Here is a 24,639-nt window from a genome sequence, read left to right as displayed (position 1 = left end):
GCAGAGAACAGGGAGATACATCTCCAAGCCAAGCAATGCCAGAGATTGCCGGCAATGCCAGAAGCTGGGAGAAAGGCAGGGAGCACTCTTCCCTAGAAACTCAGAGGGAGCACTGCCCTGCCAACTCCTTGGTGTCAGACCTGTAGCCTCCAGACTGTGAGAGAATCAACCACTGTTGCTTTAAGCCATGTGGTTTGTGGCAGGTGGTTACCACAGCCCCGGGAAACCAACACACGTGGTCTGCTTCACTGCTTTGCAACTACCGCCGAGGTGGTAGTCTGACCTCCCGCCTAGAGACAGACCCCAGGTCTTACACTCCCACCGTATCTCACCCATACCTCCACTGAGTTCTGAGTCGTGTAATCTAGGCCAATCGGCAGGATGAGCCCAGTACACAATACAGCATCTCCAGTGGTTCGTTTTCTTTTGTCATGGTCCTGTAAATGCTTGCCGCTTTTGTCAAGGAGGAGAGTTAACTGTCCCAGCCCAGAGAGAGGAACAAATACTTGCAGTAAGATTTATCCTATCTTTGGGACGTTAATGGTTAACTGCATCTGCGTCGGGTATCTGCCCAGGACAAGATCCCCTGATGCCAACGTGGAAAAAGTGAGTACAGAAGAGACTTGGGGACACCCGGGAAGTCTGCTAGGTGGCCTGCCAGTCAACTTAAGCTTGTGCCACTTTTGGGAAAGGGAAAGGGATGCTGGAAGGCCCAGAGGCTAGATTCCCTGTCACCGTGGAGGTCACCCGACCCGGTTGTCAACTGTCAATCTTCCCATCTCCTCGCCACAAAGAACCTTCCATAAACATGACCAGAGCTGAGTAAACAAACTGCAATCCTCTCCGTACGTGGACCCCTATCCACATAGTTCCAGATCACAACAATCTTAGCAAAGGCACAGCTCGGTGTGAACAGAGACACTGTTGTTCCACGCTCTGGTGCAAGTGTCCAATAGAAGCCACAGTTGCCAAGAAACCCTGCGTGCCCTCTACGTGAACCGTCCTCCTCTGCACCCACAAGAACTGTGAGGCAGAGAACATATTCAATAAGGGAGCTTACGCGATACAGAGATCCTGCCTTGCCTACCCCACGGGGTCACCACGAGGACAAATGGTGGTGGGTGGGGGGCCGGGGGGGGGGGCGACTGAAAATATTTTTAAAGCTCTAATAATCATACAGCATCATTATATTAAAATAATACAAACAGTCGTTCATCAGACGTTTACAAAGCCTAGGCAGAGACTGGAGTGGTCTAAGTAGTCTCTAAACGATGCTGTTTGGAAAACCTCATTTCCCTAACCCAACAGTGCTGAGGAAATAACCCGGAGAGAGGCACAGATTCGCCACGGTTTGTGAACCAGCGAGGCCTAAGTGAAATGAAACACGTTGTTTGGAAAACATCCACTTGTTTGCGAGCTATGCAGGGTGACTAAGATGCCCAGGGAAGCGTAAGAAGCGCTGCAGGGGACGGCGCGCCGCAGTGAGTCTAAGTGACGGGTGACACACAAAAGAGGGGGGGCGCGCAGGGGCTCCAGCCCACAGCACGGGCGGAGCGAGCTCACGCCCCCAGACACACGAGGTCGGAAAGAGGGGAGGTGACTGCACGGGTGAGGAAGGTGGAAGGTGTGTGGGCGGTGGCGCCAGGGGAGAAAGTAGTCCCGGTTAGCAGGTGGCTCCGGCCTGCTCTGGTGGCCCGAGAGACACCGACGGGAAGGGCTTCAATGCATTCTGTCCCTGCTTGTGGCTCCTGGAACTTTAATCCCAGGAAGGTTGAGCAGGTGCACTGAGGCTTTCTAGATGTTCTGGAGAAGGATATCAAAGGAGAGGGAAGTTAGATCTCTAAATGTTAAGTACCATACTGTCGTCAAGGTACCAGAGGGGTGCCTGGGTGGCTTAGTCGGTTAAGTGTCCAACTTGGGCTCAGGTCATGATCTCCCAGTCTGTGAGTTCGAGCCCTGCATCAGGCCTTTTGCTGACAGCTCGGAGCCTGGAGCCCGCTTTGGATTCTGTATGTATGTCTCTCTCTCAAAAAATAAACATTAAAAAAAAAAAAACAAAACACCAGAAATGACAAAACCCTCTTCTGCAACTAGTTTCCTTCCACATGAAATTCTCAAGTAGCTTACTCACCTCGAGGTCCAAACATATTGTCCAAAAAAGCATTGATTTCATCATCAAAAGCCTTTAGATGCTCCTGAAAAGATAAAAGAAAACATTATTTAATTCGGTTTTTTGGGAAATTCAAAACAGACATGTAGTTGCCAGAATCTCCAAGTCCTAGCTTCAAGGACTTTCGGCTGCAAACACTTACGGGAAGGGGACCAGTTAAACGCAGTCTCATCCTTCACGAGCTTGTGTGGATTTAGAAGGAAAAAATTCTATTGCCTAAGGAAAGGAAAGAGGCAGTCCTGAAAAACAGGCTTGGTACATTTTTAAACACTGAAGGATTATTGACCTTAATTCCATTTCCCTCTAAAATGCTTAGAGGCAGAAGCTTTTCCATAAGCAACTTCTATTGTTGCAATTAACAGGAGTCACGTGCAAGCAACAGGGAGGGTCTACACCTGCAGGATATAATGTAATTGCTAAATAAAAATTCAGCTGAACTGTATTTCACAAAGCTCAATTTAAAGCTTTAAAGGGGACTTATTTTTCAAATAAGGCAATGAAGCACTATAGCTATTTTTTCCATAATCTAAAAACCTTTATATGTTGTTTGTTTTCAAAACCTTTCTTATACATGAATATATATTTAATATTACAATAAACAGCATCTCTAGGGTACATCAGGTGATTACTGCCACTTTAACTGGATTCAGGATAGGAGAATTTCTGCTAAGAACCTTACGGTTGCTAAACTGGCTACAGGCTCTGGATTTAGCTCCTGGTCATTCTGGTGTGCTATTATGTTGTTCAAAATACCTGTGATGGTGTTCCCTAACCTTGCCTACAATGGTCTAGTGCACCTCCTAAAGCAAAGGGAAGAAAAGACAAATTTGCCCAGTGTTCGTGGGAAAGGGATCTTTGATGATGATTTGGGGCTGGTGGATTGGTGAGGTGAGCGTCATCTCTCAGGATGTTCATCTAGAACATTCTCTATAATCAGCCACCGGAGTGCAAAGCATCTCATTTGCAAAGAAAGCGTAAGTGCCAAAGAAGAGAATTAACTTGCTGGCATTTGAAAAGAAGATCTGCAGGTTTGGTGATCAGCCTCTACCATTTAGACCTATTTCTTACTTGTCACTTTGATCCTGAGAAAATTTCAAGGAAACTTAGGTATTTGCAGACTTTAAGAAGCTCGAGAGAGTGGAAGAAGATTTAATGACGACATCTGTTAGCACCTACACCTGCTGGTCATGTATTAGGACCTTTATTATATCATAGTATCTCTATAAAAGGTATCCGGGCTAAACCAAGATTGGAAATTTTTACAGAGTGTTTTGGTTTCCATGAAGGATATCTCAGGAGACCTTTAGTCTTGAAAAGGTCACTAACCTCACATTTCAGTGTGACAGAGTTAAGATTTGTGTTGCCATTAGAACAGAGAAGGTCTGTCCTGAGGCCTCTCATTCTTGAGCAAAGAATGTTAATCTCACTGATATATCCACCTTCATAACAAATACCAGTGAAATCTTCCTCTCATTGCCACATCCACCCACACATGTTTAAAGGTTTTCAGTCTGTTTGCTACAGTCCAAACTCCATTTTCCAACATCTGGAGGTCTAAGAAAACTCTAAAGGTCACAAAGCTTGTATTCGTTCTACAATGTTGCAGAAACTAAGTCACAGTAGAAGACCAGAAATAAAAGAAAGCAGAGGGGAAGATAATGAAGAGAGAGCAGACAGTGAAAAAATGAATAAGAAAGGGCATTCTACACCAATACCCTGATAATAAAACCAGACAAAGGCACTACAAAAACATGACAAAACAAACAAAAACTACAGGCCAATAGCTCTGATGAACATAGATGCAAAAATCCAACCAAACATTAGCAAACTAGATTCAACAATACATTAAAAGGATTATTCACTACAATCGTGTGGGGTTTATCCCAGAGATGCAAAGGTGGTTCAATATTTGCAAAGCAATTGATATATCACATTAATAAGTAGAAAAGTAAAAACCATATGATCATCTCAATAGATGCCAAAAAAGCATTTGACAAAATACAACATACGTTCATGATGAAAAAAACTCTCAACAACATGGGTTTAGAGGACCCATACCTCAACATAATAAGGGCCATATGTGAAAAACCCACCAGGAGCTAACATCATACTTGACAGTGAAAAACCGAAAGTTTTTGCTCTAAGATCAGGAACAAGACAAGGATGTGCACTCTTACATTTATTCAACATGGTATTGGGAGGTCATAGGTGCAGGAATAAGACAAGAAAAGGAAGTAAAAGGAATCCAAGTTGGTAAGGAAGAAGTAGAAGTGTCACTATTTGCAGAAAACTGAAATAGAAAACCCTAAAAGACTCCCATCAAAAATCATTAAAACAAATAAATAAATCCAATAAATTTGTAAGATACAAATTAATGTACAGGAATCTGTTGCATTTCTATATACTAATAATGAAGTAAAAGAATAAATTTAAAAAACAATCCCATTTACAACTGCATCAAAAAGAATAAAATATCTAGAAATAAATTTAACCAAGGATGTTAAAGACCTGTACTCTGAAAACTAGAAGACACTGATGAAAAAAACTGAAGATAACAGAAACAAATGGAAAGATATACCATGCTCATGGATTAGGAATTAATATTGTTAAAATGTCCGTACTATCAGAACAATCTACAGATTCAATGCAGTCATTATCAAAATACCAACAGTGTTTTTCATGGAAATAGAATAATTAAGTATTAAAATTTGAATGGAACCACAGAAGACCTCAAATGGCCAAAGCAATCCTGAGAATGAACAAAGCTAGAGCTATCACAGGTCCAAATTTCAAGATATACCACAAAGCTGTAGTAATCAAAACAGTATGGTACTGGCATGAAAACAGACACACAGCTCAATGGAAAAGAAAAGAACCCAGAAATAGACCCAAACCTATATGGTCAATTAATCTATGACAATGAAAGCAAGAATACACACAACGGGAAGACAGTCTTTTCAATAAATGCTGCTGGGAAAAATGGAGAGCTACAAGGCAAGAGAGTAAAAGTGAACCACATTCTTACCACCATACACAAAATTAAAATGGATTAAAGACCTAAATGTGAGACCTGAAGCCACAAAACTTCTAAAAGAAAACATAGGAGGTAATTTCCTGGACACTGCCGTAAGCAATATATTCATGGATGTCTCCTCAGGCAAGGGAAACAAAAGTGAAAGTAAACTACTAGGACTACAACAAAATAAAAAGCTTTCGTACAGCAAAAGAAACCATCAACAAAACGAAAAGACAACCTACTGAATGGGAGAAGATATTTTCAAAAGATATATCTAATAAGGGATTAATATCCAAAATAGATAAAGAACATGGACAACTCCACACCGAGAAACAAATATTCCAATTAAAAAATAGGCAGAGGACATGAACAGACATTATTCCAAACAAGACACACAGATGGCCAAAAGACACGTGAAAAGATGCTCAACGTCACTCATTGTCAGGGAAATGCAATTGAAAAATGCAATGAGATACCACCTTGCACCTGTCAGAATGGCTAGTATCAAAAAGACAAGAAATAATAAGTGTTGTTGGTAGGATGTGGAGAAAAGGGATCCCTCATGCACTGTTGGTGGAAAAACATACTGGTGCAACCACTGTGAAAAACAGCATGGAGGTTCCTCAAAAGATTAAAACTGAACAATCATATAATCCAGTAATACCACTATTGGGCACTTACCCAAAGGAAATAAAAACACTAATTTGAAAAGACATATGCACCCCTATGTCTATCGTACCACTATTTACAACGGCCAAGACATGGAAGCAACCCAAGTGTTCATCAACAGATGAGTGGATCAAGAAGATGTGATGTATATACACACTGGAGTATTAGCCAGCCATAAAAAAAAGTGAGATCTTGTCATCTGTGACAACATGGATGGACCTAGAGGGTATTAGGCTAAGTGAAAGAAGTCTGACAAAGAAAGACAAATACCACATGATTTCACTTATATGTGGAATCTAAAACACCAAAGAAAAAAATATACTTAAATACCGAGAACAAACTGGTGGTTGCCAGAGGGGAGGTGGGTGAGGGGACAGGCAAAATACATGGGATTAAGAGGTACAAACTTCCAGTTATAAAACAGATAAGTCATGGGGATGAAAAATACAGTCAATAATACTGTTAATAACATTGTCTGGTGACACACGGTGACTATTTATCATGGTGAGCACTGAGTAATGTATAGAACTGAAGCAATATGTTGTGTACCTGAAACTAATAGAACACTGTATCTAAATTATGCTTCAGTAAATAAAAAGAAATAGGTCAGTTTTTGTGGAATCTAAAAAAAAAAACAAAAACAAAAATCCCAAACTCACAGATACAAAGAACAGATTGGTGGTTGCCAGAGGCAGCGGCATGGGGGGGTGGGCGAAATGGGTACACACTTCTGTGTAAAATGAACAAATCATGGGGACATAATCTATAGCATGATGACTATAACACTGTACTGTATATTTTGAAATTGCTAAGGCAGTAAATAGATCTTCAAAGTTCTCATCACACACAAAAAATTTGAACTGTGCGTGTGAATCAGACTTAGTGTGACAATCATTTTGCAATATATACAAATACTGAATTATTATGTTGTACTCCCGAAACAAACAAAAGAACATAGAGGTAGGAAATTTAATATAGGTCTCTTAAAAACAGAAGCCTTCCAGAAGGAGATGCTACTGCTATTGAGTTCTGAAAGACTCTCAGGACATCGTCTAGATGGAGAAGGGAAGAAAGAGCATTTCAGGAAGAAGAATCATCATATACAAATAGACTGAGATGGGATTCACTCAGGAAATGTTTACGGCCAGGGTCTCTATTGACTCACATGATAGGTGGAAATAAAGTCAATACTGAGAAAATCAGAAACTGGAATAAAAATGACCTCTTTATTTCTGGACTATTTAATACAGTTAGCAAGGATACAATGTTAAGAGACAATGAGGAGATAAGAAGAACAAATGAAAGTTTACCCTAGATCAGTAAACCTAAGTGTAGTAAGTACAGAGTCGGGGTAGCATGAGTCAACTAAGCATGAAGGCTTAGCAAAGCAGGGTAGAGCACTGCTTGGGTGATGCGTTAATAGCTGCTGTAAACGTCAAAGCATGCTGGCTGATGTCCCAACACTAACACAATAACCTAGGAGCTAAGACAAATCAGCAAACTACAGTACACGCAGCACGTCAGTCATTCAGCCAACACTTTGAACGGCCATTATGTACTAACACTTTGTCAGACAGATGAGGACAAAAAAGGCATAGTGGTCAACTCAAAAGCCTACAGGCAAACTGGGAAAGTGAGACCTACAGAGAAAGGCAAACAGCAAACAACTGAGAAGAAGGTACACAGAACTGCCACACTGATGGAAAACACTGCAGGAGTGAGGACTTAAGGTGGTTAGAGTTTGGACATACTGGAAGAGAAGGGAACAGCACTGTCATTAGACCCAAGCAAGGGGCATGCTGTCCTGAACTCATACTGTAGAGGGCCCCATGCTGGCCGTCCCAAGGCCATGCCCCTCGACACAGGAAATCCTATGAGCCAAGGGAGATGCCCACGCCTGGTCACAGCTTCCCTTCAGACTATGTTCCAAGTCCCCCAGGCCACAGAATTCCCTGCCAAACATTCTCCAATCCCACTTCTAGAACAACCTCAGGGATTTCCCCTTGCCCACACAGTAATAAGGTCCACATTCCGTGACTTTATTTTATTGAAGTACACTTGTTACATCAGTTACAGGGGAACAATGCAGTGATATGACAAGACAACCCCATAGGCTACGTTGTGCTTACCACAAGTGCAGCTCCCATATCACCATCCAACGCTATTACTCTATCACTGACTATATTCCCTAAGTGGCATTTTTCATCCCCATGACTTACCCATTCCATAACTGGAAGCCTGTATCTCCTACTCCTCTTGAAGCATTTTGTCCATCCCCTCACCCACCCTCCCTCTGGCAACCATCAACTTGTTCTCTGTATCTGTGGGTCTGTTTCTGCTTTTGTCTGGTTGGTTTTTCAGATTCCACACCTAAGTGAAATTATATGGTATTTGTCTCTCGGACTCCTTCCACTTTCACTCTAGGTCCATCCATGTTGTCACAAATGGCAAGATCTTGTTTCTTAAGGCTGATTAGTATTGCACTCTTGATATAGATCACATCCTCTTTATCCATTCTTATACTGATGGACGCTTGTGTTGTTTCCATAGCTTGGCCATTGTTAACAGTGGTGTGCTAAACATAGGGGTGCATATATCTCTCCGAATTAGTGTTTTTGTTTTCTTTGGGTAAATACCCAGTGGGATGTTCCATGACTTTCAATTTAACTTATGGCTGTGTATAACAATATCTGGAGGATGGAAAGATTGGAAGTACAGCCTTCTTTCATTGTGTATTCCTGCGTGCTTACCACAGCTGCCGAGAATGTAAAATGGTGCAATCACATTGAAAATTTAGCAGTTTGGTAAAAACACATGATCTGGCATGCTACTTCTAGGTATATTTACTCAAGGAAAAACAAAGCATATATCCTTGCAAAGACCTGTACACAAATATTTACGGCAGCTTTATTTTTAATAGCTAAAAATGGAAACCGCCCAAATGTCCATCAACAGGTGAATGGGTAAGCTCTGGGGTATCCATACAACGAAATATAACTGGGCAAAAATAAAGAACTATCGATGCACAGACAACACGGACAGATCTCAAAATTATGATGCTGCATGAAAGCTAGACCGAGAGAGAGAAAGAGAACATGCCGTGTGTTTCCATTTACACAAAACGTGAGGAAATATGAGCTTACATATGTGACAGAAAGCAAATCGGTGGTTGCTCGGGGACCACAGGCTAGGAGGACAGAATATCCTCCAAAAATGAAAGTGAAATGAGGACGTTTTCCTATTACGCGTAAGTGAGAGGCTCTGTAGCCGGCAGAACCGCACTGCAACGTGTGCTGGCGATGCGCCTCGTGCCAAAGGGAGAGAATTCCATATGGGAAGGATTTACAGAAGAGGATCAAGAACACCAGAAATGGAGTTGTCTCATGGAAGAGCCAGAAGTCAGAGCAAGCCAGCCTCCACCGCCTCGTTCCCAGCCCCGTACCTGCCATCACCGCCCCTCACACCATGCTCATCCCTGCCAGCGGGAGCAGCGCTGCAGAACACCCACGTGGTGTCCTGCACCTGCTCCCTGCTCTACTCCCAGCAGGAAGACCACGCTTGGAGGTAGCGGCGACCCACCTGAGGCAAACCCACTGGACTGACTCCTTACGCGAAGGTCTTCCTAGCTAGGTGGTCTTCCTAGCTAGGTGGTCTTCCTAGCGATGTGCCGTGCAACTCCCAGTGCCGGTGGACACGCTCACCATGCGCTCCTGCCTCGGCTGCCATTTTCTGAGAGAACCTGGCAGCAGGAGAGCCATGAACAGCACGCCTACTTTTTTGCCACCACAATGCTGATTGGGACTCCCACCCAGTCCTGTGTCCGTGGAACTCCACTCCTTCCTCCCTCTCCTTCCTCTTCCTGTCTTCCTTCCCCCGCTTCCCTCATTCCTTCTCCGTGTTCCTTCCTTTATTTGTGTTTCCGGCATTTTGTGGGTTTCAGCATTATCTATCATGGGTATTATATCGTATAACGCAATGACTCAAGATCTTGGTGTTGATACGGTTTTGTCGATACGGTTTCATGGAACCTTTAAAGACCCTTAATTCGATCAGAATAGTCATTTCCCACCACCAACTCCTTCCTCATTTCTTTTTAAAATGAGCAAAACTCATTAAAGTCATGAGACAGACTATTAAGTTTCTAAGAAGACACAGTCTCCAAATCCTTACCTTTAAAAAAAAAAAAAAAAAGTTTCAGAGAAGATGAAATCGGAAGCATTTGATGACAGCAGGCTAGGATATGGGATCCAACCAGCTCAGGAATGTGTCATTCTCAGACTAACCAGACACAATCTGAAACATTCCTGGGACCCTCAAGGTCGAGGCTGAGTTGTACAGAACTGAGAGACAGGGAGCTGGCATCTCCTTCCACAGACAAGGGGCACAAACCGGATTACTGTCACGCAACGAGGTCTCTGTGTTGTTCCCAGGGCTCAGGATGGCTGTCTAATGTTGCCAGTTCTTTTGACGGACCCTGAGGGATGGTTGCCAGCCAGTCTCTCGTGTGGTGTGTTTGAAGAATCAGAATGTGTTTACATTTGTGAATAAAACCAGAAGGTTTAGAGAACGGCTAGAAGCGAACACATGGAATTCTTTGGCTTTCATGCAGCTGACGTCACATCATGTAGATTTACGTGTATTTTACGCTGAAACACCTGCCAGCTCAGCACCTACCTCCCAGCACCGTGCTCTGGAGGAAGCAACTAAGTGAGACTGAGGATATGAACTAGGTAGGGAACTCTTACTCATGGTACGAACTCTGAATTATTATTATTTGTCTTACGAAGTAATCTTCATGAGGCTGAAACCATCTAAGCCAGGTATTGAGGCATCTGGGGGAACATATTTAGTTACCACGGCTGGAATATAAATGAACTGACCAGAATGGTGAAGAATAGCACTAGCACCTGCCAATCAAACACTCATGCACCAGCACTGGATATATATTATCTAGGACTTTCCCGGTAGCCATGCAAGGTGGGTAGTCTTCCCAGTTTACAGATGTGGAAATGGACACCATGAGCTCAAGACTGGCACTGTTGTGTGAAATGTGAACAAAGTGCAGTAACAATCGGCAGCTTTGATCCCTTCGGAGTGGGAGGTTTCAGAGCTGGGGTGGCAGAGGAAGGACTCTTTGTGGAGCTCCTGCTTACATTTCCTGTGCTGCCCTACATCCCAGGACAATAAGCTGACCAAAAAAAAAAAAAAAAAAAAAAAAAAAAGGTGGATTTTATCTGCATCCTGGGGACCCCTGAGGCCTCACAACAGTTTCGCTCAATTAAGGAGATGAAAGGTCTATTTAGAGCAAGATGTGTGAGTGCAGTTTTGTTTGCTGCGTTCCATTTCCCCCACGCGGCTCTTTGTCTCATTTCGTTCAGTGTCTGGTCAAATGGCAACTCCTGAGGCGCTTCCCACAGCCATCTCTCTCAGGCCTAATTGCAACGGAAGGAGGAAAGCGTCTGCCTTGTGGTGTCCTGGTCTGTGATGCAGAACCAGTCTCCATCTCTTTGCTCTCTTTTTTTCTGGACAGCACCTCTACAAACTTTCACTGGCGAGTTTGTTTATTGTCTGGGTCCTCCAATGGGCCTCCAACAGGCCGCTTTATCCCCAATTCTAAGAACAATGCCTGGCACATAATGAGCACTGAATACGTAGTGAATGAATGAACGCAACTCTCATTGTTCTAAACCTTTACGGTATTCATTTGATACTTACATTCATATTACTTTGCATTCCTACCTATATTTTCTTATGTGCAATCTCGTTTCCAGTACATTGGGAAAGATCCCCAACGCTCTTTTAACACCTGCTGTATCATCGGGGTATACTGGACTCAATTTTATTTTTTGAGTTTTTCAGAAGATTCTTTCTTCCAAAAAACAACGGAAAAAAATGTGTATATTTTTAAAATAGAATGAAACTTACTCTATTTTGCAATTAACAGGAGTCCAATGGACCCTATTATAAACCTGAATATTTTGTGGGATCTTAGTACACTTTCTATATTTTCAAAACATTTTGCTATTTAATCATCCCAGAAATTAGCTCATTAATCAATCATCTAAATTTGTGCCAAAAAAAAAAAAAAAAAACTATGAAAATGTAAGAATGACAGAAATGCCTAGAAGGACAATGAAATAATCACATAAGCCGTCACTACTGCACTGTTCTGCATTTTCCTTGTTCTCTACCCAAGAAATGGCACCACTCTTTAAGATAAGAGACACTTAGAGACATCTTCATAGCTTTTTAAAGCTTTCAGTGAACACACCTGAAAGTTCACAATTTTTCCTGCTCTTAAACTTTAATTATCTGGGAGGGGGCCTGCATTTCTACCAAACTCCCAGGTGATGTTGATGCTAGTGGTCTACAGACCACACTTTGAGTAGCAAGGATTCAGACTAGGGTCTCTTGAAATGTGTTTGGAGTATAATCAAGGTATTACTGATTTATGTGCTTTTGTTATAAAAATACCAAGTTCTTGCTTACTTGCTACAAACCTACTGAGTATTTTATTACATATTCGGCTTGATGAAATTTACACTTGCTATGTATTATTATACCAACATTCACTTCACAGGCATTTTAGTAACTGACTCTACAAACTCAGACAGTATCCACGTTATTCCAAACAGAAATAAAACCACTGGTTCAGTTGTATTCTCCTTATGCTTGCTGTACCTACATACGGTATTCTGAAAGCGGCCTACTCAGGAAGAGTGCAGACAGATCATGGCCTCTTCTGAGGCTGTTTCTACTGAGGCATCAGGAGATTGCATGCACACACAGTGCATCAGTCAGTACTTGTCAACAAGCATCACCAGGAGCTTTAGATGTTAACTGCTGTCCTTATACATCCTATACTTACACAACTCATTTTGTTGTTGTTGTTGTTGTTTACTTAAGTGGGATTTTAAACTGTGGTTCCTTTTGATTTTATCTTCTTTGTTTCAGCTCTACCTTTGTGCTCTGATAAGACTATGCAAATTCTGGACTTCCAGGGAAAATGGTGGAGTACAAGGACCCAAAACCCACCTAGTCCCAGGGATACAATTAGCTAACACCCGCATCAGTGTAACAAACCGGAAAATGACCCAAAGACTGGCAGAGCTGACTCTTCACAGACAGAAGAGGCCACATCAAAAAGGGTAGAAAGGGCAGAAACGCAGTCAGGAGCAAAACTGACTCACGAGACTGTCCTGGGGAGGAAGGGACACCACAGGTATAGAGAAGGGAAAGGAGCAGAACTCACATCAGGCACCCCAGGCACAGGGGACCCACATTGGGAAGACAAATCCTCAAAACATTTGGCTCTGAAAACCAGAGGGACTTAACTTCATGAGTTCTTACAGTCAGTGGGGCTTAACACCTGAAACTTTAAAAGTCGGCAGGCTGGCTCTGGGAGAGCCAGGGGGTGAGAGGAAATGGAGTTTGCATCCTTAAAAAGCACAACCAATAGCCCGCAGAGATATAGTATAGAAGCAAAAGTTTGAAAAAACCCCTGGGACATACTGGAGGGAAACTTTTTTTTTAATGTTCACTTATTTTTTAAGAGAAAGAGAGATAGAATGCCAGCGGGAGGGAGGGGAAGGGGTGCAGAGAGAGAGAGGGAGACACAGAATCGGAAGAAGGTTGCAGGCTCTGAGCTGTCAGCACAGAGCCCAACATGGGGCTTGAACTCACGGACCACGAGATCATGACCTGAGCTGAAGTCGGATGCTTAACTGACTGAGCCACCCAGGCGCCCCTGGGGGGAAACTTTGCACTAATCTCAGAGCATGTGCTGGTGGGGCAGGGATCTTTGGGAGACTTCTCCAAGAACAAAAGAGTTGGCAGGTGCCATTCCCTTCCCCCACCCCCTCATTCTCCTGTGGACTTGACCCCTCCAATATGCCCTGGGTCAGAACGCATCCAAAGTGGTACCACAAGCTTGGCAGTGTGCAAACAGCCTCAACAGGGGCCAGGAGCACTCCAGAGTGACTCCTACACTCGGATTGGGGGGAAGATAACCACACACACCAGCCCTACTACAGCCCCAGCCATGGGCTGGGGGCAGACATCTGGTTTGACTGCAGATCCTGGACACATACAAAAGATTTTCAGGGGACAACACAGGGAGAGCACCTGCAATTTGGTGCTAGTGAATCCTAGACATATGCCTGGTCTGACTCAACTCAAGCCCAGTGTGGTCGCAGACTGGCCCACTAACAACACAGGGACCAAATCCTGCCTATGGCAGGCAAGGAGAGTCACTGACGACAGCTGAAGGCAAATGAGGCTCAGCCACAAGAGCAGAAGGCACGCAACACACAGAGGAGACACCCCTGAAGTTCCAGGCTCTGATGAACAGGGGACACTGCACTGCAGGGCACTACAGGACTTCTTCATGAGGCCACTACTTTCAAGAGCAGGAGACACAGCTGACTTTTCTAACATACAGAAACAGACACAGGGAATTAGACAAAATGATGAGATAGAGGACTATGCTCCAAATGTAAAAGCAGGACAAAATCACAGCAAAAGAGCTAAACAAAATGGAGGTCAGTAGTATGCCTGAGAGAACATTTAAGGTAATGATCATAAAGGGGCACTTAGGTGGCTCAGTCGGTTAAGCGTTTGCCTCTCGATTTTGGCTCAGGTCATGATCTTGCAGTTTGTGAGTTCGAGCCCCACATCAGGCTCTGTGCTAGCAGGGTGGAGCCTGCTTGAGATTCTTTCTCTCCCTCTATCTCTCTCTGTCCTTCCCCCACTCATTCTCTCTCAAAATAAATAAACAAGAAAAAATTATAAAATAATGATTATAAAGATACTCGCTGGGCTTGAGAAAAGAGTGGAGGAACTCAGCGAGACCCTCAACAAAGAAATAGAAAACACAAAAAAGAACCAATCAGAGATGAAGAACTCAATAACTGAAATTAAAAATAGACTAGATGGAAGAAATAGTAGACTAGAGGAAGCGGGAGGATCAGTGGCCAGAAGGACAGAGTAATGGAAAGCAATCAAGCCGAACAAGAGATAAAAAAGAATAACGAATGAGAATAGATGAAGGGAACTTAGCGACACCATCAAGCATAATAACATTCCCATTACGGGGATCCCAGAAGGAGAAGAGAGGGAAAAGGGGACATGCATTGGAAGCAAATGCATTGGAAGAAATAATAGCTGAAAACTGCCTGAATCTGGGGAAGGAAACAAACATCCAGATCCAGGAGGCAGAGAGAGCACCCCCCCAAATCAATCCAAGGAGGTCCACACCAAGACATATTAGTAATTAAAATGGCAAAAAGCAGTGATCAAGAGATAATTTTATTTATATTATCTATTTAACAGGAAGTTAAATTTTCTGCAAGAGTAAAATGATATAGCTTTATATTTGGGGCCAAAGAACATTGTAAAAGATCTATATATTTCACCCCATCCACCTGCCTACCTCCCTTTTGGCAACCATCAGTTTGTTCTCTATAGTTAAGAGTCTGTTTCTTTATTTCTCTTTTTTTTCCTTTTGCTTGTTTTGTTTTTTTCAATTCCACATGAGTGAAATCATATGGTGTTTGTCTTTCTCTCTGACTTATTTCATTTAGCACTGTACCCTCTAGCTCTATCCATGTTGTTGCAAATGGAAAAATTTCATTCTTTTTATGGTTGAATTATATGTATGTGTGTGTGTATATATTGATCTATCAATAAATCAATGGATAAAGAACATGTGTATATGTATATATATATACACACATATATATGTATGTATATAGACACACACACACACATACATATACACATGTTCTTTATTCATTGATTTATCAATAGACACTTGGGCTACTTCCATATCAGGGCTATAAATAACACTGCTATACATATAGGGGTGCATGCATCCCTTCGAATCAGTAGTTTTGTACCCTTTGGGTAAATACTCAGTAGTGCAATTGTGGGATCTTAGGGTAGTTCTATTTGAACTTTCTGAGGAACCTCTGTACTGTTTTCCACCATGGCTGCACCAGTTTGCATTCCCACCAACAATGCAAGAGTGTGATAAAGAGAGAATTTTAAATGCAGCAAGAGAACAGAGTCACACACAAGGGAAACCACAAGTTTCCAAAACCTTTGAGAAGAGCAAAAGCTCTTTTTTAGAGGCAAGTTTATAACAATACAGGTCTACCTCAAGAAGCAAAAAAAGTCTTAAATAAGCAACATAACTTGACACCAAAAAAAGCTATAAAAAGAAGGAGAGCAACAACAGCAAAAACCCCAAGCCAGTAGAAGGAAGGCAATAATAAAGATTAGAGCAGAAATAAAATGAAACTGAAAGCAATAGAACAATGAAACCAGAAGTTGGTTCCTTGAAGAGATCAATGAAAGTGATAAACCTTTAGCCAGACTCAATAAAAAAAATAAAGGGGGAGGAGGGTGGAATGCTCAAATAAAATCGGAAATGAATAAGGAGAAATAACAAGTGACACCACAGAAATACAAAGATTATTACAGAATACTATGAAAAATTATGTGGCAACAAATTGGATGACCTAGAAGAAATGGAAAAATTCTTAGAAACATATTACCTCCCACAAGTGAAGCAGGAAGAAACAGAAAATTTGAACAGACTGATTACCAGCAATAAAACTTAAGGAGTAATCCAGGGGTGCCTGGGTGGCTCAGTCGGTTGAGTGTCCAACGTCGGTTCAGGGCATGATCTTGCAGTTCATGAATTCGAGCCCCGCATCAGGCTCTGTGCTGACAGCTCAGAGCCTGGAGCCTACTTCAGATTCTGTGTCTCCCTCTCTCTCTGCCCCTCTCCCACTCACACTCTATCTCTCTCTCAGAAATGAATAAATGTTATAAAAAAAATTAAGTAGTAATCCAAAACCTCCCAACAAACAAAAGTCCAGGACCAAAAGGCTTCCCAGGGGAATTCTACCAGACATTTAAAGAAGAGTTAATACCTATTCTTCTCAAACTGTTCCAAAATAGAAGAGAAATGAAGACCTCCAAATTCATTCTATAAGGCAAGCATTACCCTGGTACCAAAACGAGATAAAGACACCACAAAAAGAGAGAACTAGCCAATATCCCTCATGAACATGGATGCAAAAATCCTCAACAAAATACTAGCAAATCAATTCCAACCATGCATTAAAAAAATAATTCACCACAGTCAAGTGGGATTTATTCTTGTGTTGCAATGGTGGTTCAATATTCACAAATCAATCAATCTGACACATCACATCCACAAGAGAAAGGATAAAACCATTTGATCATTTTAATAGATGTGGAATAAGCAGTTGACAAAGTATAATACCCATTCATGATGAAACCTTTAACAAAATAGGTTTAAAGGGAACATACCTCAACATAATAAAGGCCATATATGACAAACCCACAACTAACATCATACTCAATGGTGAAAAACTGAGAGCTCTTCTCCTAAGATCAAGAGCAAGACCAGATGTCTATTCTCACCATTTTCATTCAACATAGACTGGAAGCCCTACCCACAGCAATCGGAGAAGAAATAAAAGGCATCCAAACTGGTAAGGCAGAAGTAAAACTTTCACTGTTTGCAGATGTCACCATTCTATAGATAGAAAACCCTGAAGACTCCACCAAATGATTAGAACCGATAAATGAATTCAATAAAGTTACGGGATGCAAAAATCAATATACAGAAACCTGTTGTATTTCTATACACTGATAACGAATGAGCAGAGAGATAAATTAAGAAAACAATCTCGGGGCGCCTGGGTGGCTCAGTCAGTTGAGCGTCCGACTTCGGCTCAGGTCATGATCTCACAGTTCGTGGGTTTGAGTCCCGCATCGGGCTCTGTGCTGAAAGCTCAGAGGCTGGAGCCTATTTCAGATTCTGTGTCTCTCTTTCTCTCTGCCCTTCCCCTGTTCGCGCTCTGTCTCTGTCTCAAGAATAAATAAACATTAGAAAAATTAAAAAAAAAAAAGAAAACAATCTCACTTACAATTGCACTAAAAATAATAAAATACCTTGGGATAAACTTAACTAAGGAGATGAAGGACCTGTACTCTGAAATCCATAGAACACTGACTGAAGAAAATGACAATGACACAACAAATGGAAAACTATCCCACGCTCATAGATTATAAGAACAAATACTGTTAAGATGTCTGCACTACCCAGAGTAATCTACAGACTTAATGGAATTTCTATCAAAATACCAATAGTATTTTTCACAGAACTAGAACAAATAATTCTAAACTTCGTATAGGAAGTATAGAACCAGAGGAAGACCCCAAAGAGTCAAAGCAATCCTGAAAAAAGAAGAACAAGGCTGGAGGTATCACAATCCCAGATTTCTAGATATACTACAAAGCTACAGTAATCAAAAAAATATGGTCCTGGAATGGAAACAGACATATAATTTACATCAATGAAACAGAACAGAGAGTCCAGAAATAAACTTATATGGTCAGTTAATCTGTGACAAAGAAAAAATATGCAATAGGAAAAAGACAGTCTCCTTAACAAATTGTGCTGGGAAAATAGAATAGGTCCATGCAAAAGAATGAAAAGTAGACCACTTTCTTACACCATAAGGAAAAATAAACTCAAAATGGATTAAAGACCTAACGGGAGACTTGAAACCATAGAAAGCATAGAAGAGAGCACAGGCAGTAATTTCTCTGACATCAGCCACAGCAATATTTTTCTAAATATGTCTTCTAAAGCAAGCAAAACAAAGGCAAAAATAAACTACTGGAATACACCAAAATAAAAAGCTTCTGCACTGCAAAGAAAACAATAAACAAAACAAAAAGACAGCCTACTGAATGGGAGAAGATATTTGCGAATGATATCTTTGATAAGGGGTTAGTATCCAAAATATACAAGAAACTTCTACAACTCCACGCCAAAAAAAAGAAAGAATCCAGCTGAAAAATGGGTGGAAGACATGCGCAGACATTTTACAAAGACAACATACAGATTACCAACAGACACATAAAAAGATGCTCAACATCAGTCATCATTAGGAAAATGCAAATCAAAACCACGATGAGATATCACCTCACACCCATCAGAATGGCTAAAATCAAAAGCACAAGAAACAACACGTGTTGGTGAGGATGCGCAGAAAAAGGAACCCATACACACCGTTGGTGATAATACAAACTGGTGCAGTCACTGTGAACAGTACGGAGGTTCCTCGAAGAAAGTAAAAATGGAATTATCGTTTGGATGTAAATTTAAAAAAATATGGAATTATCGTAAGATCCAGTAATTCTGCTACTGGGTATTTACCCAAAGAATACAAAGGCACTAACTCAAAAAGATATATGCATCCCTATGTTTATTGCAGCATTACTGCTAACAGCCAAATTATGGAAGCAACCCAAGTGTCCATGAACAAATGAATGGATAAAGAAGATGTGGTACGTGGAATACAATGGAATATTACTCAGCCATAAAAAAGAATGAAATCTTGCTATCTGCAACAACATGGATGGATCTAGAGGGTGTGATGCTAAGTAAGGTGGTCGGGGAAAGATAAACACCATATTTCACTCACATGTGGAGTTTAAGGAAGAAAAACAATCCAAGACAAAACAGAGATAAACCAAAACACGAGCTCTGTTTAACCAACAGGTGTTAACTAACACCTTGATGGTTACCAGATGGGTAGAACTATGGGTGGAAGAGGTGATGGGAATTAAGGACACTTTGCTCTTATTTGCTCTCTCCCCCAGCCATGTGAGGGCACAGGAAGAAGGTTGCTGTCTCCAAGCCAGGAAGAGCACCTTTGCCAGAACTCGACCATGCTACCACCAGATCTCTGACTTTAGGCTCCGGAACTGTGAGAAAATAAATTTCTATAGTTTAGCCACCCAGTCTATGCTATTTTGTTATGACTGCTTGAGTTGGCTAAGACACTGAGTAAAGGAAAAAAAAAATAGCCTCAGAGAATGCCCTTCTTTTTTTTTTTAATTGTTTTCATATTTATTTTTGAGAGAGAGAGAGAGAGAGAGAGAGAGAGAGAATGAATCTGAAGCAGGCTCCAGGCTCTGAGCTGTCAGCACAGAGCTCGACATGGGGCTTGAACCCACGAGCGGTGAAATCATGACCTGAGCTGAAGTTGGACACTTAACCAACCGAGCCACCCAGGCACCCAAAGAATGTCCTTCTATAAGCCTTACAGAATGACTTGGTGTAAGAAATCATGGCTTGAACTCATCTAACGTAAAGTACAATAGAAGCTTCACATGATCAGGTTTCATTTAAGTAAACAGTTTAACAAATGTCAATCTATCGGTCTATGCAGGTATATGATCAAGTATATATATGCATAGGAAAAATTTTGGAAAGGGACACATCAAATTGTTAACCACAATTATCTCTGAGGGGGAAAGGAGAATGACAGGGGCAGGGAGATTGGAAAGAGAGAGATTAATTCTGGATGCGACTAATGTCATAGAAATCACTAACAATATATTAATTATGTAATTAAAATATTACAACTATAAGGGAAATATTGTTAATGAAACGGCTATCAAGAAAGTTGTATAATTTCCTCAAGTCTTAACCAAAACACCAATCACAGTTTTGGATAGGTTGGTTTCTTCCTATTCATTTGAAATAAAAGATGAGATGAATAGGTATTATGATATAAAATGATTAAAAAATATAACCTTATGTGAAATTTTTGACTAAGTATATGACAGGTCTAAGTTTTCATCAAATATATATTTTAATATTTTGTAGTGATACAAAAAGATTAGTGATTACAGTAATCAGCCCAAAGCTATGTTTTCAAAAGGTAAACAAAATTAACAAAACTTTAGCTAGACTAATTCAGAAAAAAAAAAAAAAAAGAGAACTCAAAATCAAATCATAAGTGAAAGAGGAGACATCACAACTCCTACCACAGAAACACAAGGATCATGAGAGACTACTCTGAACAATTATACACTAACAAACTGGATAACCTAGAAGAAATGGATGCATTCCTAGAAATACAACCTACCAAGACTAAGACATGCAGAAATGGGTATCTTAACAAACTAACGTGAGTAAGCAGACTGAATCAGTCATCAAAACCCCTCCATCACAGAAAAGTCTAGGACCAGATGGTATCACTGATGAATTCTACCAAGCATTTAAAGAAAAATGAATGCCAAGCCCTCTCAAAATTTTCCAAAAAATGACAACAGGGCACTCACAAACTCATTTTTACAAGGCCAGTATTATCCTGATACCAAAGCCAGATAAAGAAACTACAAAAGAAGGGGTGCCTGGGTGGCTCAGTCAGTTAAGCATCCAACTTTGGCTCAGGTAATCTCATGGTTTGTGAGTTCGAGCCTTGCGTCGGGCTCTGTGCTGACAGCTCAGAGCCTGGAACCTGCTTCCGATTCTGTCTGTCTTTCTGTCTGTCTCTCTCTCCCCTCCCCACTCAGGCTCTGTCTCTGTCTCTCAAAACTAAACAAACATTAAAAATATTTTCAAAAAAGAAACTACAAAAGAAGATTACAGACCAATATCCCTGTAGAATATAGATGCGAAATTCTCAAAATATTAGCAAACTGAATTCCACAGCACAGTAAAAGAATCATACATGATCAAGTGGGATTTATCTCCAGGTTGCAAGGATGGTTCAATACACACAAATCGATAAATGTGACACACAACATTGACAGAAGTTAAGACAAAAATCGTATCTCAACAGGTACAGAGAAAGCCTCTGACAAAATACAACGTCCTTTTATGATAAAAATTCTCATGGTATTGGGTATAGAAGAAGCACATCTCACCACAATAAAGGCCATTTATGACAAGTCCACAGCCAACATTAAACTCAATGGTGAAAGGTTGAAAGCTTTTCCTCTAAAATCAGGAGCAAGACAAGGGCGTCTACTCTCACCACTCTTATTGTATATAGTACTGGATCCTAGCCAAAGCAATCAGGCAAGGAAAATAAATAAAAGGCATCCAAATTGGAAAGGAAGAAGTCTTTGCCTACAGATGATATGATTTTATATGGAGAAAATCCTAAAGACCCCACCAAAAAACTGCTAGAGCTAATCAACAAGCTTAGTAAAGTTGCAGGATATAAAATCAACAGTTGCATTTCTACACACTGACAACAAAACATCTGAAAAAGAAAATAATCCCATTCCCAATAGCATCAATTATAATAAAATACTTAGGAATAAATTGAACCAATAAATATCTGTACACTGAAATCTATGAGATTTTGATGAACTGAAGAAGTGGCGAATAAATAGACACTCCAAGTTCATGGATCAGAGGAATTAATACCGGGGCACCTGGGTGGCTCAGTAGGTTAAGCATCCGACTTCAGCTCAGGTCCCGATCTCATGGCTCATGAGTTTGAGCCCCACGTCAGGCTCTGTGCTAACAGCTCAGAACCTGGAGCCTGCATCAGATTCTATGTCTCCCTCTCTGTCTGCTCTTCACCTGCTCATGTTCTGTCTCTGTCTCTCAAAAATAAATAAATGTTAAAAAAAAAAAGAAGAATTAATACCATTAAAATGTCAATAGTCTCCAAAGTCATCTATAGATTCAATGCAATCTCTGTCAAAATTCCTATGGCATTTTTCACAGAAATAGGAAAAAAAAAATCTTAAAATCTGTATGGAACCACAAAGATCCCAAATAGCCAAATTAATCCTGAGAAAGAACACCAAAGCTGGAGGCATCAGACATCTTGAACTATATACTACAAGCTATACTACAAGGCCATAGTAACCAAAACAGTATGACAGAAGCATAAAAACAGACGCACAGCCAAATGAAACAGAGTCAAAAGCCTAAAAATAAACCCTCACATATACAATCAACCAACATTTGACAGGGGAGCCAAGAATACTCAATAGAGAAAGGACAGTCTCTTCAATAAATGGTGCTGTAAAAACTGGATAACTACATGCAGAAGAATGAAATGGGACCTCTCTCTTACACTCACAAAAATTAACTCAAAATGGGCTAAAAACTTAAGTTTTATGTTTTATGGCTAAAACAAAATGGCCATAAAACTCCTAAAAGAAAACACACGCAGAAAAGCTCCTTGGCCTTGGCAACATTTTTTTGGATGACACCAAAATCACAAGCAACAAAAGCAAAAATAAGCAAGTGGGACCACATCAAACTACAAAGCTTCTGCAAAACAGAAGAAATAATAACAAAACAAAAAGGGAACCTACAGAAAGGGAGAAAATATTTGCAAATCATGGATCTGGTAAAGGGTTAAGAGCCAAAAATACATCGAGAACTCGCACAACTCAGAAAAACATCACCATCATCAACAACAACAAAACACCCGATTAAAAAATGGGGAGAGGAACTGGACATTTTTTTCAGAGACACAAACATGGCCAAAATGCACCCCAAAACACCACTAATCATCAGAGAAATGCAAAACCATAATGAGGTATTGCTGTCCCCGTTAGAGCTGCTCTCCTCAAAAAGAGTTAACAAGTGTTAGCGAGGACGCGGAGAAAGGAAACCCTCATGCGCTGTTGGTGGGAATGTAAACTGACACAGCCACTACAGAAAGCAGTACAGAGATCCCTCAAAAAATTACAAATAGAACTACCATATGAGGCCACAGTCTCACTTCTGGGTAGGTATCCACAGAGATCTCTCTGCCTTCATGCTCACTGCAGCATTATTCACAAGAGCCAACATATGGAAACAATCTAAGTGTCCTGGCAACAGATGAGTGGATACCGATGACACGGCTATATATATTCAATGGAATATTATTCAGCTTCTATTAAATACACTAAGCTACCAGAATTCAGCTATCTTCAAAAGATCAGTAACACCTGCAGCTGTCTACTCTAACATTTCTCTACAGGTTTTTCAGAAATGTCTGGAGAAGAAGGGTACAAGAGGGCCTTTGAAATCTTTAGTCAGTCTACTCTGCTTTGTCCACTAACACACACCACAGGAAAAGACGTCTCGCTGAAGAATGACCTACTCCCACAGTAGAAGGACTTTCCTTCCATCGGAGCAAAGAAAACCAATAGGACGTCTGAAGGTTTGCAGCAGTCTGTCCTCAGAGTACTGCGTCGGATTACAATTTAGTTAACAGTACAAATAGGACTCTTTTTCCTCCAGGAGATTGTAATGATACAGAAGTCAAAGCCCCAAAGCAAATCTAGTGACAGCCTCATTATTTTCATTGTTGTAAGTGTTGTTACTGTTATTACCAACATTTCAATACAGTGCAAATAGAGAGCTCAGAGGAAGGCAAGTCCATTATATCAGAGGACTGCACGAAGGGAGTCGAGACGCACGTACTGTGCATTTTGACCTTGATCCTTGGCATCGACCTGAATGTTGCCGAAGGATTTACAACTTGTTTGGTATAAAATCTGAAGAATTTCAAAAAATCAAAATAATTGTTATTAAATTCTTTGGCTGACTGGGCCACAGTCCAATCACCTCCACTCACTTCGCTAAGCCTCCTCTCCTTCCAGATGTCTATGTGCAGGTGTCCCCTTTGCTCTAGGCACATCCAAGTACCTGCAGTTCCCCCAATGCCCCATTCTCGATCTGTGCCATTGAAGGTGTTCCTCCTTCTGCCTGGATGACTCCTGATAGTTTTTTGGTTTTCCCTGACCACTCTCCTCCCAAACTGGTCAAGATCCTCTGTGCCTGGCACACACGAGGCACTCAATAAGTGTCTGTGGAATTCACGTAGTAAGAAATGAATGAGTTTGTCAAAATCATACCAGGAACAGGGCTAGCAGACATCAGGGGTCTACTTTTGACCTCTTCTTTCTTTCACAACACTCTTCTTTG

At 41.1% G+C, this 24,639-nt stretch overlaps 1 protein-coding gene across 2 annotated transcripts in view; it reads right to left on the bottom strand.

The window, feature by feature from the left end:
- ELOVL2 (ELOVL fatty acid elongase 2) overlaps positions 1-24,639 on the bottom strand; it is a 64,057-nt gene that overhangs the window by 16,729 nt on the left and 22,689 nt on the right. The window contains exons 1-2 of one of the 2 annotated variants that reach the window (XM_058733008.1): positions 2,313-2,363; positions 2,132-2,195 (exon numbers count right to left, since the gene is read on the bottom strand). In XM_058733008.1, the coding sequence (XP_058588991.1) occupies positions 2,132-2,195; positions 2,313-2,342 (94 nt within the window). In that variant the 5' untranslated portion in view covers positions 2,343-2,363. Of the gene's footprint in view, positions 1-2,131; positions 2,196-2,312; positions 2,364-24,639 lie in introns of those variants that run through there. The other variant, XM_058733010.1, reaches the window with a different exon arrangement.

This window comes from Neofelis nebulosa, chromosome 6, assembly GCF_028018385.1.
Source record: "Neofelis nebulosa isolate mNeoNeb1 chromosome 6, mNeoNeb1.pri, whole genome shotgun sequence".
Taxonomy (NCBI): Eukaryota; Metazoa; Chordata; class Mammalia; order Carnivora; family Felidae; genus Neofelis; species Neofelis nebulosa.
The sequence above is the reverse complement of the archived record's forward strand: the minus strand, read 5'-3'. Positions and strand labels throughout refer to the sequence as shown.